The 17,516-nt window shown below is 35.1% G+C and overlaps 1 protein-coding gene across 1 annotated transcript; it reads left to right on the top strand.

The window, feature by feature from the left end:
* The first annotated feature begins 621 nt into the window (after positions 1-621).
* On the top strand, positions 622-17,501 carry LOC110445954 (probable dimethyladenosine transferase). Its single transcript, XM_021490856.1, has 12 exons — positions 622-781; positions 4,729-4,802; positions 5,341-5,427; positions 5,804-5,865; positions 7,330-7,423; positions 8,280-8,329; positions 9,133-9,256; positions 9,534-9,626; positions 10,072-10,136; positions 11,669-11,732; positions 13,273-13,379; positions 15,124-17,501. Exons 1-12 carry the CDS (start codon positions 724-726, stop codon positions 15,164-15,166), a joined length of 921 nt encoding a protein of 306 aa, XP_021346531.1. The 5' UTR covers positions 622-723; the 3' UTR covers positions 15,167-17,501.
* Positions 17,502-17,516: the final 15 nt, after the last annotated feature.

Raw genomic sequence — 17,516 nt, 5'->3', positions numbered from 1 at the left:
CGATGAAGATGGAAACTGTATGATGAAAATATGCATAATTTACACTGAAACCGAAAAAGAGCTTTCGCGTTGCAAACATTTTGCGAACGAAGTCGGTTTTTATATATAGTATTGAACCAGAGACGTGTATTATACGTCTCTGATTGAACGTACAATTTGTAAATTCTGTACTATACACAGCATGGATGTGATCTTTGAAAATCAAATGGCGTATCTAGTAGAGGATGAGCAGAAAGATAGGTTGAGAATACGTCATGTATAAATACTATAGACGAAGTGTATTATCTGTATCAGGTAATCTGCAACTTAAAAGACTTTTTATGAAAAAAGAAAGTGAAAGTAGAAATCAAGCTTCAATATGATTTAGATTTAAAGATGCAGAGCGTTAGTTAGACAGAGATGATTGCGGTGTCTTGGGAGAGAAAGGGCCGTATCATTGTAATCATAAAGGATTTTAATGTGTTGATCTGTGTATAAAAACCCTTATTTTGTAAAGAGTAGTTTAAAAATTATATTTTTTATCCGAATTATTTCAAAATATCGGAGAAATATGGTGTAACATTTGCGTTTTGGTCAATACGATGCGGAACAATTTGAATAGGGTGACTGTTTCACCATTATCACATGTATAGATCTACAAAACGTGGTTAATGTGTGACATCCTCGTTTTGCAATACCTCTTTGCATTTTCCTGTTGACGACATACAAAAACACAAAAAGACCATGCCTAAGGAAAGAGTCGCAAAGAAATCTAGGGTGCATCAAGAGGTCCAGAAGCAAGGTGAATATTAATATATATATTACAGATGTACATATAATGCCAGAGAAAAATATCTGACAAAACAGTTGCGACAGACACGACACACTCACTCTTTCTCCAATCATATTCCACATTGTAGAACAGACTGCCGCAAATACTCTTTTTTTTCGCAGAATTTTCCCAGACTGGAACAACCTTCTTCCTTAATCATTTTGTCGAAATATTTTCAGTTAATCATTTTTAGGACATTATACCACTTTAAATTAAAAAAATTATAAACATCATAATTCTTACAAGAAATGGGGTAATGGAGGTTTTATATTAACCACATTACGACCATAAACACGAACTTGCAACAGGAAAAAATAACCCTTTTAGTGTGTTTTTGAATGCATATAATTATTATAAAGGTGGCTATTTTATATTAAATATACTGCAGTATTATAAGGGTTATGTTTTATATAGCTGTTATTATTAAATGCTGCCAAAATTCTAGGGCTGGAACGGGAAGCCGAGTACCCGGATTTTGTTTGGTTACGAGTATTATCTGGTTAGCAAATCTATGTACCCGAAAACCGTCCATAAATGTAGGTCAATATTTATTGATTTTTCCGGTCAGAAATGTCGGTCCTGATTGTTTGACAGACCTTGAAAACACTCATGATCAGTATACTTGCCATACCATTGAGTGCATGTATACGATAAATTTTGAATGACATAGTATCATCTGACTTTCTGCTGAACAATGTAACTTATCATTCGTCTGTTTTCCGACCGGAACTGATGTGCAGAAATACGTGCACATAGCGTTGACATAACATGAGTGTAAAGTGAAACTCAAAAATTGCCCTGTTGGGGTTTAGCGATATGTAGCCATTACATAATGATTTTGAGAATCTGCAATGTTTTACAGCATTATTTACAAGGAATAGGTATTCAGGGCTCACGCTGTCAGTATCCAAAGTAGCCATTGACTACTTTTATTTTCTATTGGCTACTAAAAATTCGATGTGGCTACTAAATTGACTACTAAGTTTTTAGAAATGGGGAAACTCTGTATCTTTGTTCCAGAAAACGATCCGTCTACTCAAGCTCACGTGTGTATTTGTGGCTGACACTGATTGCGTAAACATAATCAGGGCTGTCACAGATCAGCGCGCGCTGTACAACTGCGAGTTAATTAATGCTTTTGTCTAAGTTGTAAAGTCAATTATCAAGCTTCAGATGGCAAAAGGTGTTATAATTCTTGTACAATAATGGAGTGGGGTCAAGTTAATTGGATGTCCTATTGACATTGAGAAAACAGTCTGATAAGCGAGTCACACGTGCACCGTAGGTGGTCTCGCACACGTAGATTTGACGGCGCCGTAAGTCGATCTGATAAACTCTTTCAAACACCGCATCCAACAAATTTATAGGTTCAGTATATTTATATTAGTGTACATGGTTTTCATTTACCTTTTCCAGTACTGTAGATATAAGTAGCGCCTTGAAACACCATGTCGAAGTGCCGATTTTCGGCCTTTTTGATCACTTCAAACGATAGGCCCTATATCGTATCTGACTGTGTACCTTCGTGGTTAGACGTTTTAGAATTTCAAGTGACTGAGAAAGTTATTTAGCATCGCAGTTATGCGGTTTTTAGAACAGCAAACCGTTCAGAATAACTTCGACAGTCGCTTGTATTAGGTGCCAATCGATGACACGTGCACGGGAATGGCCAAGTTGCGCGACGTGATGTGCTCCCAATTTATTTCGAAGGGTTGGTCAATACCGTTATAAATTCGTCCTTTTCCTTTCAAATGTGTTCTACTGCCATTTACATTTGAAATGTGTGATCTTTTTAAATATATTTATATATTTTTTTACATAAAACATGAATTACGGAAAAATAATTTATCAGTATTGCATCACTTGAGTCCCGATGGATAAGATGATATTGATCAAGGAAAGTGTACAAGTGTGATGGGCCAGTGAGGCCTATGACCTAGATAAAAGATAACCTCGAGGACAGGTATGGAAGGTTTTATTTATACATATGCTTGCTAGTGCTATTGCCTTTCTGCCTGAGAAAACTTTCCTTTTAGCTAAATTGGCAGAATTAGGGGAGGGGGTCTCTGGTTAGTTCCACAGTGAAAGTGCCCTATACTCTCTTACCTGCTTCCAATGATGTCTGTGGCCATCTTGGTCGTGAAAGAGAGTTAGAACCTGGCTTAAACCAGTGTTAGAAAGCAAACACATTGAAGAAGGATGGGAGGGATGAAACAGATTTTAATGGTGCATATATATGAGTATGGTAACTTTCTAGCTTCACTGAATCGGTAGAGATCTTAGAGTGGACTGAGAAGCTGTGGGTCGCTGGTTTGATTCTTTGTGGAAGCCGATACTCTCTATCTGTTGCATGGGAAAGGACAAAATCATCCAACAATTAACTATGTACGTAGTTTGTTTTTTAAATTAGTGTCATATATGTCAGTTTGTGTTAAACTAGGCTAGTAGACCTATACACATGTGAAGTGATTTAAATAGTACAGGCTACTGGATCGACAACTTGTATTGGCTGTACATGTAACTTCAATAATTGATGCTAAACTTTGCTGTCAATTTATACACAACTTTTTCCTGCATTTTTCACATGCATGCTCAATGTACTAGTGATACATCACATGCTTGTCGATCGAGGTTTCATAAAATGTGCAGAAAAATGTATTTTAGAAGTGTGCAGTGTATTTGTTGACACTTTCTAAGTTTCTGCAATATGAGCAGAATGATAGTCAGTATATATATGGTTTAATTTTGCCCCATCCAGTACTGTACCATCAAGTTATTAACATATATTGTTGGAAAACATTATTACTTGAACAAATAGGCATTGAAATTTATATAAACTGTCTTTAATATTAGTCCCCCACAGGAAACCGGGGAGGGGGGGGCAGAGACTATAGTTTTGCATCATTTCCGTTCGTCCTTCTGTCTGTCCTTCCGCTATCTTGTCCGGGCTCTATCTCCTGCACTTCTGGTCACTGGAACTTTATACTTAGGGTATGGGTTCACCTTGGTGAGGCGGTGTGTCGTATATCAAAGTAGGTCACCCTGTTTTTTGACCAGGTCACCGACACTATTCCTTATTGAATACGGTGGGTCTGTCTAACATTCATATATAGAATTAGTTCCTGCACGAATTTATCATCTGTGCATTTTACATTCGGTGGGGGACTATAATTCGCCGAAATGTCTTGTGTTCTTTCTGTGATCATGTTCTTAGATGAGGAATAGTGATTATAATCAGAAAATGTGATTGTATACATATAAATATACATTTGTTACAGAAAACAAGTACATGAAGTGTGCTTTTACCGGGGATCGAACCCATGACCCTTAGGTTCCTAGCCGGATGCTAGAAAATGACTGTAATCATATGTACAATTAAAAACTGCCACACTACTCCCCCTTTTTAAATGTGTTCACCCTCGAACACCACAACCCAGGTTCTAACTCCCTGTCACCAAACACGGACACCACCATTTGTAACAGAAAAATATTAGTATGTTTCCACTGTATGCGACCCTTAGGATCCTAGTCGGATGCTTTACCACAGAGCTAAAAGGAAATTCCTCTTGCCTGAAGCTAGAAGGTGACCGTAATCCTATGTAGAGTTAAATAACTTAATTGTTTTCACAACAATTATGAAACAAGTTATTTCAACTTATACGAATCCCTCTTGTTGGCCTAGATGTAAGTGCACAATGGGTCTTAATTTTGGAGGAAACCAAAGTACCGGAAGAAAAGCCACGTAGTCGAGTAGGAAACCCCATACCTTTTCACATCTGATCGAGGAATCAAACCAAGGAAGGCTTGGTGAAAGGCAAGTGCGTTATCCACCACACCAACCGACCATGTACAATTAAAATCTGTCACACATGTATTAGGATTTTGTGTGTATATAATATTTGTTTCTTTTAAACCAGGTATCAACTTTAACAAAGATTTTGGACAGCATATCTTGAAAAACCCACTGATTGTGAACAGTATGGTTGAAAAGGTAAGATGCAATGACTAGTTCTTAACCAGTTATCCTCACAAGGTCTGGTACATGTACCTTATGGCTTCATTTCACAATACAGGTTTTTTTTCAGTGTACTGTTTAGGTGTGTTTAAAGGCCTCATTCCCAATTGAAAAGTGTCTGATTTTTCCCAATTTGCCCCTTTAAAATTTCCAATTTCTTCTGGAGATATTGATTTGTGAAATGCGTTATTGATGATAAGAGAATTACATTAAGGAAATGCTCTTTTTAACTGAATGCTTAAAGTACATTTGTATGCTCGGATTAAATTTAATGTATCATTAAGCCACAATAATAAATGACCAAAATGTGTATTTGTATTTTTTGAAGTTAAGCTTCAGTGTATTACATGATGTAGTTGGTTTCCAGATGTTGTATTAAATATTTTGAATATATACACTATAGAGGTACAAATAGTCAAATACCATGCATTTTGCTGTCATTTTGATGATTTTTACATAAGGTATGGTAACGAATTGAAAACCCAATTTTCATGTCTTTTAATTTTGAATTAAGTCAGCACTCCGACCAACGGATGTGGCATTGGAAGTTGGTCCTGGAACAGGAAATATGACGATGAAATTACTGGAAAAAACAAAAAAGGTTTGTTAGTGTTACTGTTTTCTACACCGACATATTTCACCATCAAATTTTATATTTACAGGCAGTGCATTTTTCCTCTCTTGTAACAAGATTTATCTTATGAAGTTAATACTCACTGTAGTGATACAGTTAAAACATTTTTTTTACAAAAACTGAAAGTAATTAATATCCAGAAAATTCATTTAAATCTTACCGTAATTGTCTTGGCTAGGATTTTTTTACGGTATAAGTTTTCTTCCTTTATTACAATTGATTTACTTTAATATGAACTTGTCTTGTGTTAAGTGAATGATTAACACAGCACTCTGATGTAGCGTTTTTGCAGTTTTTTGACTTAATATGCTGACATGAAAACACGTTTGTTATGTACGTGTAGGTTATAGCCTGTGAAATAGATCCTAGGATGGCAGCTGAGCTACAAAAGAGGGTCCAAAGCACGTGAGTAGTTACAACTTTATCCAACCTTATTAAGATAAACTACGATCTTTGAGGGTCAGGTAATTATAAATTGCCCTATTACCAACAGTAAAAACATCCACCAACCCATCCTTTTTTTGACAAATTATTCCCAATTCAGTTCAAATTTCCCAATTTGAAATCTTGGGGAAAAAAAGTCAGTCATTTATTAAGAAATGATTATACAAAGTCTGAAGTTCTATTAATGAAGTACCCTGGGCTGAATATAATGCATAACTTTAAACAAAAGTGTGACAACTCTCCTTTATATTTTTTTAAAAATCTAATAAATGTATTCTGTATATTATGTTCACCGGTCTCCAGTATTCATCAACACATGACTTAATATGGCTAGAAAAATTGATGATAATTTGTACCTGTTATGATGTTTTACAGGATGAAAGCAAATTTTTACATTTAGTTGAGTTATAAACCACAGTTCATCAGTCAGTATATACAAATTGTAATTATAATTATGATAACACTGTAATCAAGGGTTGTAAACCCAGACATCATATTGTGTATCTCATTCAAATATTCATCTTCCTGTCCTTGTATATATACTTCCTGTGGTCTGTCATTGATAGTCCCCCGAAAGTAGACAAAGCTGTGACCCTTACAAGTACTTGAATCATTGTATTACAACGAATTATAAATTAACAATAACCACTTAAGGAAATTGACATCTATCAGTACACAAACGGATCAGGAAGTATTTCATACTGGGAAACGGGATGTAAGTCAGTATGATTGATAGGACAGAATGAAATTAGAATAAAAAATATTTGTTTCCAAATTTTATATCAGAGCCATATTTTTAGGTCATAGCAGATTGATGAATGATAATTCTTTTTCAGGAAATGTCAATGATAGAGAGAAGTCAAAACGTTACAATCATCGGTCTCATCATAGAAATGTTGTCTTTTACAGACCAACCCCTGTTTCCCTTTCTCATCCCATTCCCTCTTGTCTTTAGAGGGAACCACAGCCTTCATATATACACCATTTATTTATCTTGGCCAATGTATATACTCCATGCCAAATTAGTTCAATAACCGACATCCCTACTTAAGTAGTCTTTTGATCATTACCCTCTCATTTCATTATTGTACCCTACATGTATACCTCTCTGTTTCCACGGGATCCTAACTGTAATCATTAATTTATACATTTACTGCATACATGTACCGGGAATTGTTCAGCCCGGTTAAAATTTTGCTCTTCGCCCAAGAAATCAATTTTGGCCCAGTATTAATTTCGCCATTCACATTTCATTACTATGTATAATATGCTGTTTACTAATGTTCGCTGAAATGATAAATTCGCCTTCATTCCAGAGAGCGAAAATTAAACTGCAGCGAATATTTCCAATTATACAGTATTCACTGATTTCCTGTATACTTTCCAAATTGTTATATGTATCTAAAAGTTTGTTTCTGTTTGCAGGCCGGTACAGAATAAACTACACCTGATTGTAGGAGATGTGCTGAAGACTGAATTACCATTCTTTGATATCTGTGTTGCAAATTTGCCCTACCAGGTACACAATTTATCATTTAGTACATGTATCTCTTCAGTGGTATAATTTGTTGGTCAAAATAAATCCTAAATGTTTATATACGAATATAACATAAAACAAGAGGGGTAAACGGTAGCCATAGTTTCAGTACTTACCAATGAAAAGTTCTGTAAGTATAACTCTGTAACTTTAATTCCCTCTATTATGGTTAATGTAATCAACAAGATGATTAATAGAATATGTCATAAGATTTCCTTGTTTTGGAGTAGTGTAGCAGAAACAGACTTTTTGATCGCTAGCGACCAGGTACAGCTTACTTGGTTAGTCGAAGAGCATGTATTAATAGTCCCGAGGTCCCAGGGTGGAATCTTGGTCAGGTCGTTGAGCGTAAGAGCATTGGGGTCAATGATTTTGTTAAAAGAGGAAGAAATGTAGTGGAACTGGACTGGATCGATTGCAGGACTAGTATATAGTTCAATTAGTTATAGCTAGCTTCCATCTATGGTTGGGAGATTATCAGATAGCTAGCCTCCATCTATGGTTGGGAGATTATCGGAGAGCTAGCCTCCGTCTATGGTTGGAAGGTCATCGGAGAGCTAGCTTCCATCTATGGTTGGGAGATTATCGGAGAGCTAGCCTCCATCTATGGTTGGGAGATTCTCAGTTTGAATCCTGCTCAGGCCATTGCATTTTTTCTTCCCTGTTACTGTAGTATGTTTTCTAGTTGATAGAAGGAGTCCATACAATTATTCATTATCATTGTTATATAAATATTTTTTAATGAATTTTAACAAGGCTTACATCATATCAGACTATTGGTAGTTACTATATAGAACTTCTATATTTCTGTTGAAGGTTTTTTTCATATCTTTTCCAGATTTCTTCGCCATTTGTGTTCAAACTTTTGCTACATCGCCCTTTTTTCAGGTAAAAATATTTCTTTATAAATCGTGAAACTAGAGACCATTACTGTTAGATTTTTTAAATCCTGCAAATGATCAACTGATCGAGAAAGTATGCAGCTTCATGAAATTATGAACAAATAATATGATGACTTGATCTTGATTTTTTCCAAACACTTACCTTTCTTAAAAATGTTTTTTTTACCCAAAAAATTTCAGAAACAAATAATTATCATGGAGAAAAAGAAATCATACTCCTTGACAATATCTTGATTTATATACAATCTGTGTACTATTTGGGACGTTTTGCAAGGCTGACAAATGTACAATCTGCTTTGGGTTCTGTCCCCTGGCCGAGACATACCAAAGTCTTTAAAAATGGCAGTCTCTACTCCTGCTTAACACTCAGCAAATGAGGAGTGGGACGACTGGTTCGCCCGATGTCAGTATAATGTGACCGGGTGGGGCGTCCTGCTGGGTGTCTTCGGCAGTATGTTTCAGTGAGGTAGCACTATAAAGTCGGCATCAGTTCCGCGCTATCACAAGGAGACAAACACGAACATATCGCAGCCTCCCAAAACACACACACATACACTACACGCATACATCTTGCACACAGGGGGGTCCGTCCTTAAATGACCATAGCTGTTAATAGGACGTTAAACAAAATCAAACAAACAAACAAACAAACAATCTGCTTACTACTTGTGATGTTTTCATGAGATATAAGACTGACGTATGTACAGTCTGTGTACTACTTGTGACGATTTGCGAGGCTGACGTATGTACAATCTTCTGTGTACTACTATGACAGAGTGATGTTTACAGGTGTGCTGTGGTGATGTTCCAAAGAGAATTTGCTCAGAGACTTGTGGCTAAGCCAGGGGACAAACTCTACTGTCGTCTGTCTGTCAACACACAGCTCCTGGCCAGAGTTGATCACCTGATGAAGGTTGGTATCCATTTTCAGAATCTAGTTGTTTTGCTTCGTCATCAGTAACTGACAGGGCTCCAGGCGAGAACCTCTAACCATTAGGCTGTGAATCTGTCACATAGTCCTGCACAGTTTTAAAATGTTAACAATTTTTTTTTCCCGGTACCTTTAGACTATATAATAAGTATTAAAAACAAAACTGAAAATAGATACAATTGCTGTCCATGTTTAGAACATCATTATACAATGAAAGTGGTTTTTTTTGTGTATCAATATATTTACTTTTAATTTACAGGTTGGCAAGAACAACTTCAGACCACCACCAAAAGTAGAGTCAAGTGTTGTCAGGATTGAGCCCAGAAACCCTCCACCTCCCATTAACTTTCAGGTATAACTACTTCTAGATAAATGGTCTAAGGGAGACAATTTTATGTACGTTTGATGTAAATGAGAGAAAATCAGTCATATATGTTTTTCAAGGTCACGTTATCTTACTTGAATGTAGCTATGTAGACTATTGGCTTTTACAGATTGTGGGAAAATGATGATATTTAATAAACAGTGACTATAAAAGAGATTTCATGAGAACATGTAATTTTATCGATTGAGAATAATAATTAAGCTGTTGATGTTATTCTTGAAATCAAGAAAAAAGCTCAGTTATTACAGGATGAATTGCTCAACATATACGACCATATTCAGTTTCGAATTGTTGATTAATTTTGGCATTGAAATTTGTCTGCAGGATTTATTTCAGAATGTATTTGGTATTGATGAGTTTTGCTGATTTATATAGTTGTACAATGAATTTAGAACTAAACATTATTTTTAAGGAGTGGGACGGATTAGTGAGAATATGCTTTTCTCGGAAAAACAAAACTATTGGAGCTGCCTTCAAGTGAGTTTTCTTGAAATGGAATCATTCCTAACACATTTTTGAATATGAATTTAAGTGTATTAGTATTGTAACCTCTTTGGGTGAGAATCGAAGGCGATGGAATGTCCATATACAATGAAATTATACATTTTCATAGAAACATTTCATATAGACATTGTAATTTATAATTCAAATAATTAGTATATGTTGGCAACTCATCGATTTTACTGAATATGCATATTTCGTACAATTTGTTTTTAATGGAAATGTTTACACGCTTAAACCATGTTTCTCTGCAACTAGCTTTGAGGAATAAATATATCGCCCCAAATTGTATCTTACTGCATGATTGTATGAGGTCACTGATGTGGGGCCCATTGTAGAATCAGTGCTGTCACTTCGTGATGTGTGTGACTATTAAAAATTGATCAGCTGCCTCAATTGCAATACACATGGGCATTTACTGTTGGTATCATATTTCATCTTTCTTTACAATTACAGTATTGTCTTCCGTTACACCTCTGGTTAGTCTGTTGTTGAAATAATGACTCATATGGTGGCATTTTTTCTGCCCTAGACTTCCGATTTATGTATGTCGATAATATAATCTCTAAAAGAAGTCAACATAACATGGGAAGATGTGGACATAGTCTCAGAGTATATCAACATTAGTAATTTTGTCATGATATATTTTTTTTGTAAGTTTGTTAATTGGACTTTTTATCATGTTACAATGATGTAATCCTCGGATGTGACATCGACTTGCCTATCGTAAGTCTAATTAATACTGTCAATACAAATGTATACAGAACCTAAAACCAGGCTGAATGGTAAGTGAATCAAAGTTTATATAAGCTAGTATCAGATCACATTATTTCCAGGAAAACGATTTCGTACGACCCTTGTTCTTGTTCTGTTTTGCATCAGTAAGTGTTAAGTTGATGTCACATCTGTGTATAAACACGAAAAAAGCTGAGTTACCCACTTGGCTGAATTTTATCTCCGATTTCTTTTACAATATGTTAACATAGTTTGAAAAAATAGTGTGACCTATCCATAGATTATGTCATCATCTTCTCAAATTATGGTGACATCTTTTAAAAATTATGTTGACATACATAGCTTGCAAGTTGTAAGCCGATGGCGGAAATATGTTACCATAGAACCAAGATAAGATGTGAAGGTTTCTGTCAAGGTTTAAAGATGTTTCAGTGTGATAGTTCTAAATGAGTTTTTAACAGACAAAACAAGACTTGGACTATGGTAAAATTATGTATATAATATTGTATTGGATTCAAGGAAGTGAGGTTTTAACATGTAGTACTGTATAAGAACAACCATTTGGTTATGTGGCCCCCTCCTGTACCTACATACCTGGTGATTTTAAAACCAATTAAAAACACGGTGATTTGGTCAAACAAAGCAAACAATCTGCTACGTTTCACTTCTATAGGTCACCTACGTTCTAAGGTATAAAAGAACTGTTTAAATATTAATGAATTAGTGACAAGTAATCCCCTCAGAATTCCATATTGCCTTATCTCATAATTCAGGTTTAAAACAGTCCTGGAACTGCTGGAGAAGAACTACAGAACCCACTGTTCTTTACATTCAATTGTAAGTAAATCACACACATTTTCCCTCACAATGTTATGCTACCTCACCTTGTGTGAAGGGCCAAGTGAGCTTATGCCATGGTGTCAGGTGTCAGGTGTCCATCCATCATTAAGTTATTTTTGTGTCCCCTGCGAAAAGCTGGTGACACATAGGTATTGCTATGTCGGCGTCGGCGCAGAGGTTTTCATGCGATAACTTGAGTTTACTTGGGCCGATCAAACTCAAACTTCATGCAGTGCTTCCTTGGGATTGCTTTTCAGGTCTGAAGGTCAAAGGTCAAGGTCACTGTTACTATAAATAGAAAATCTGTTTTCGTGCGATCACTTGAGTTTCCTTGGGCCGATCAAACTCAAACTTCATGCAGTGCTAAGTATACTTTCATTATCAAGATTTTTTTTATGGATACCAATGAGGCGATGCTGGTCTTGCTTGTAGACACCATATTGGAGTGGAATTGAGACAATGAGTATCCATAGCAAGTTCCTTAAAACTCAGAGTATTCCTCCCAGAATAACAGATTATATAACAAAATGATGCCATCCAAAAACATAATCTATGATTATTGCTTACTTTTAACATTATTTCTTGAAATGAAAAGTGTATCTATTTCTTCGTAATCTCCCAGCTTCCTGCGCAGGCGACACATCCACTTCCGAGGAATTCTTGTTTTTTACTGTAAATGACTTCTTCTGCTAGAATAACCAAGAGGCGAAGGGCAGTGTTATTTAGCCAGTAGCACGCTGGGTTGAAGGGCTATCACCTGTGTTCAAATGAATTACTTTGATCCATTTTCAAGGTCACAGGGGTCAAATTTGTCAAAACATTTAAATGACTTCTAATAATCAAGATCATTAAGGTGATATTTGGCCAGTGGCAGGTTGGTTACAGAAGGGCTTTCAAGTTTTAGAAAAAGAATATCACTTTTTAAGGTCATAGGATCAATTTATTGAAGCCTTCAAATAAGGTCTTCTGAATAACAAATAGGACTAGGGTGATATTTGGCCAGTTGTATGTGGGGATATGAGCTATCAAGTTTCTCCAAATACATGACCTCGACCCACTTTCAAGGCCACAGAGGTCAAATGTGATAAAACCTTTCAACGACTTCCATGTAGTCAAGAAACTTAGAGTTCATGGCTAGTAGCTTAATGATGAAAAGTGCTATTAATTGTTGGATCTAAATGAATGTTTGGACAAACATTGAAGGTTAGATTTTGCAATCAAGATCTGTATGGTTTAGAATATGAAAAGCTTCCAACACAGTACTGACACTTAGCCAATTTAAACAAATTTTTACCTTTGCCTTCTTTTAAGGTCAAAGATATGAAATAGTAGGCGAGTGATATATGCCCATCGGGCCTCTGGTAATTATTTGGAATGATGTCATTGCTGCACTAAATGGGTTGAATAACATTTTATTTTAGGTTTTGAGAAATGTTATGATCAAAATCAAATCTTATATGCTAACTTGTCCTAAAATTTTAACACTTAAAATCCCGATTCTTTGTGCTTCTATAGGAGTTTATTTTCTATTGTACAGCCCGTACCAGCAGATCTTGATGTAAAGTCCAAGATAAATGATCTTCTAACGGAAAAGGAGTTTGAAAAGAGACGTGCTCGAACCATGGACACTGACGATTTTCTTGGGTAAGTTATCACAGTGATTGTTATACATTGATGATTTCTTGGGTAATTATAAGTTATCACGGTGATTGTTATACATTGACGATTTTTTGGGTAATTATAAGTTATCACGGTGATTGTTACAAGTTGACGATTTCTTGGGTAATTATAAGTTATCACGGTGATTGTTACAAGTTGACGATTTCTTGGGTAATTATAAGTTATCAAAGTGATTGTTACACATTGACGATTTCTTGGGTAATTATAAGTTATTACAGTGATTGTTATACATTGACGATTTCTTGGGTAATAAGTTATCACAGTGATTGTTACACGTTAACGATTTTCTTGGGTAATTATAAGTTATCACGGTGATTGTTACAAGTTGACGATTTCTTGGGTAATTATAAGTTATCATGGTGATTGTTAAACATTGACGATTTCTTGGGTAATTATAAGTTATTACAGTGATTGTTATACATTGACGATTTCTTGGGTAATAAGTTATCACAGTGATTGTTACACGTTAACGATTTTCTTGGGTAATTATAAGTTATCACGGTGATTGTTATACATTGACGATTTCTTGGGTAATAAGTTATCACAGTGATTGTTACACGTTAACGATTTTCTTGGGTAATTATAAGTTATCACAGTGATCGTTACACGTTGACGATTTCTTGGGTAATTACAAGTTATCACAGTGATTGTTACACGTTAACAATTTTCTTGGGTAATTATAAGTTATCACAGTGATCGTTACACGTTGACGATTTCTTGGGTAATTACAAGTTATCACAGTGATTGTTACACGTTAACGATTTTCTTGGGTAATTATAAGTTATCACAGTGATCGTTACACGTTGACGATTTCTTGGGTAATTACAAGTTATCACAGTGATTGGTACACGTTAACGATTTTCTTGGGTAATTATAAGTTATCACAGTGATTGTTATACATTGACGATTTCTTGGGTAATTATAAGTTATCACAGTGATTGTTACACGTTGACGATTTCTTGGGTAATTACAAGTTATCACAGTGATTGTTACACGTTAACGATTTTCTTGGGTAATTATAAGTTATCACAGTGATTGTTACACATTGAAGATTTCTTGGGTAATTATAAGTTATCACGGTGATTGTTACAAGTTGACGATTTCTTGGGTAATTATAAGTTATCACGGTGATTGTTATACATTGACGATTTCTTGGGTAATAATAAGTTCTCACAGTGATTGTTATACATTGACGATTTCTTGGGTAATAATAAGTTCTCACAGTGATTGTTATACATTGACGATTTCTTGGGTAATAATAAGTTCTCACAGTGATTGTTATACATTGACGATTTCTTGGGTAATTATAAGTTATCACGGTGATTGTTACACGTTGACGATTTTCTTGGGTAAGTTATGCTGGTCTTATTGATTGTTATATGTAGTAGGTGAATATTATATGTGGTACATCATAGTGTTTACTGTTAGCGATACATAACTGTTATTTTAACCCTAAAATACCTTGGATCTAAAAATCATGTTCACTCAGATTAAAGTGTAATGGTTCACCCGATACATATGAACATAGTGCTAGTCTGCTCATTCATACATACAGTGTCCTATTATAGAGACAAAGGCACTTAATGTTACATTCAGAATTTTATAACAAAATATAAAAAATATCCCATTCATGCATAGAATATGAAATATCCTTTTTTATCAATAACAAATCGGTTCAGATTCTGATCTTGTGTATACTTTTTTTCAGATTGTTAAACTGTTTTAACACAGCTGGATTCCACTTTTCTTAACACACCTACCAACAAGTGCTGAGTACTTGATAACCAAATGAACATTTAGTGTTCGGAGGAACCTACAACAATTCTGCCAAAGGTGTGGACAGGGCAGTAGTAAATATCTAGTTCTGCTGTGAGTGGCTGCTGGATTTTAATACCGGCGTACACACTTGGACATTAATGCTCACACTGATGCTGGTACAACATAAGCATCTTGAATTTCCTCTGCAACGCTGGCTTCACATTTCTGAGTTGAAAAACATTGTTTTCAGGAATGTTAAAAAACGTCTGGAAATCTTCTTTTTTTAAGACAGAAAATGGGGAATATTTCAGAAAAAGTTAATTATTACTTCCCTGCAAATAACATCAGGTGAATAGTAGTCGTTGTATAAATTAGTTTAAAGGTGGAGAAGAATTGTACGGTTTCCTCTGAGGAACAGTATTAAAATAGGAAATTTCTCAACCATATTTTTACTCTTGAATGAGAGTGCAAATTTTTACACATCAGGAATATCAATTATTGTGTAGTATACAATTTTGAAAGCAATGGCAGTGCAAATTTAATATTTGGCAATTCGTTTAATTGACTAGAGGATGAAAATTGGTCTTCAATGATATTGCAGTTTACAGCAGTCAGATTTCCATTTGACATTCTACAGTATTTGTATGTGCCCTCGTAATACTTGAGGTGTATTGCCCTCAGATAAGATATACCTGGTATAGACCAGACATGCTGTACACCTGATGTGTTATATTGCCCTTTGATAAGATATCCCTGGTATAGACAAGATATACTATACACCTGATGTGTTATTGCCCTCAGATAAGATATCCCTGGTATAGACCAGATATACTGTACCCCTGATGTGTTATATTGCCCTCAGATAAGATATACCAGGTAAAGACCAGTTATACTGTACACTTGATGTGTTATATTGCCCTCAGATAAGATATACCTGGTAAAGACCATATATACTATACACCTGATGTGTTATATTGCCCTCAGATAAGATATACCTGGTAAAGACCATATATACTGTACACCTGATGTGTTATATTGCCCTCAGATAAAATATACCTGGTACAGTGTATAGACCATATATACTATACACCTGATGTGTTATATTGCCCTCAGATAAGGTATACCTGGTAGTGTATAGACCATATATACTATACACCTGATGTGTTATATTGCCCTCAGATAAGGTATACCTGGTAGTGTATAGACCATATATACTATACACTTGATGTGTTATATTGCCCTCAGATGAAATATACCTGGTATAGACCATATATACTATACACCTCAGATAAGGTATACCACTGTCAGAATCTACTTATCTTCACATACAGCAAGGGAATCAATTGCTATATGCTTTATTGATTACTTGAGCCTTTTCATGTAATAAACTGTAAGTGCCAAAAAAGAATTGGTTGTGTACATAATGGTGGTGAACTTATTACTTCCCTTTAGCTGTAATCAGTCTTAATTTCACAAATGTTCGACATAAATAAGGATTCCCCTATGGATTAATGTGGCAATAAGCCCATGCTTGGTAATAAAATGACCAGTATATATTACAGTTAGAAATGCCAACAAGAGCTTTTCAGTGTCCTGTAATAAGCCCATCCCCTACTTTCAGTCAGAGATTATGTGTTGGTTTCCCCTGGCTTATTGCAGTATAAATACGAAAACTCCATTAAACTTTCGCTTAGAAAACTTTTAAGTAATTTTCGTATGTTATGTAATGATTGTGACACTATATATGTTCATGTATGTTATAATAAATGAAAGAAAACAAGACTATTTATAAAGTAAAATGAGTGAATTTGAAGACAAAATAGAACAACAAATAATCATCATATGAAATATTAAACCTTATATTTGTCAGAGGCATTATTCACATTAAACATAACAAATTTGTCTTATAAGCTATGTTATTGAAATTTTCTATGTGGATTTTAGAAGTGTCTTCTCTGTGATAGATTGAATGACATGACCTTTTGATAGCAATTATGAGTTGATGAGAATGTGTGTGAAAGTTATGGAATGATTGTGATAAACTTTTGTTTTGTTAATGAATAGAAGGGATATATATGTGTTACTGTACTACTGAATAAATGTTGATTAAAACTGTTGGTGCTGTTCTGTTAACTTTAGTGCTGTAATACATTAACCATTCAATGAATCTGTTGATTTAGATTTTCACCACACTTGCAATAAAATGCTTCTCTCAAACTTGGGGGTGAAAGTGTTATCAGTATATAGAGTGGTTACCATGGCCTGGATCCAGGTTTGTCGAAACATTAATTGATGTGCAAATTTTCCAAAGAGAATACATAACTTTTAAATTTCATCAAAATG

Source organism: Mizuhopecten yessoensis, unplaced genomic scaffold, assembly GCF_002113885.1.
Source record: "Mizuhopecten yessoensis strain PY_sf001 unplaced genomic scaffold, ASM211388v2 scaffold2429, whole genome shotgun sequence".
Classification (NCBI taxonomy): Eukaryota; Metazoa; Mollusca; class Bivalvia; order Pectinida; family Pectinidae; genus Mizuhopecten; species Mizuhopecten yessoensis.
This window is presented reverse-complemented; position numbering and strand designations above follow the sequence as displayed.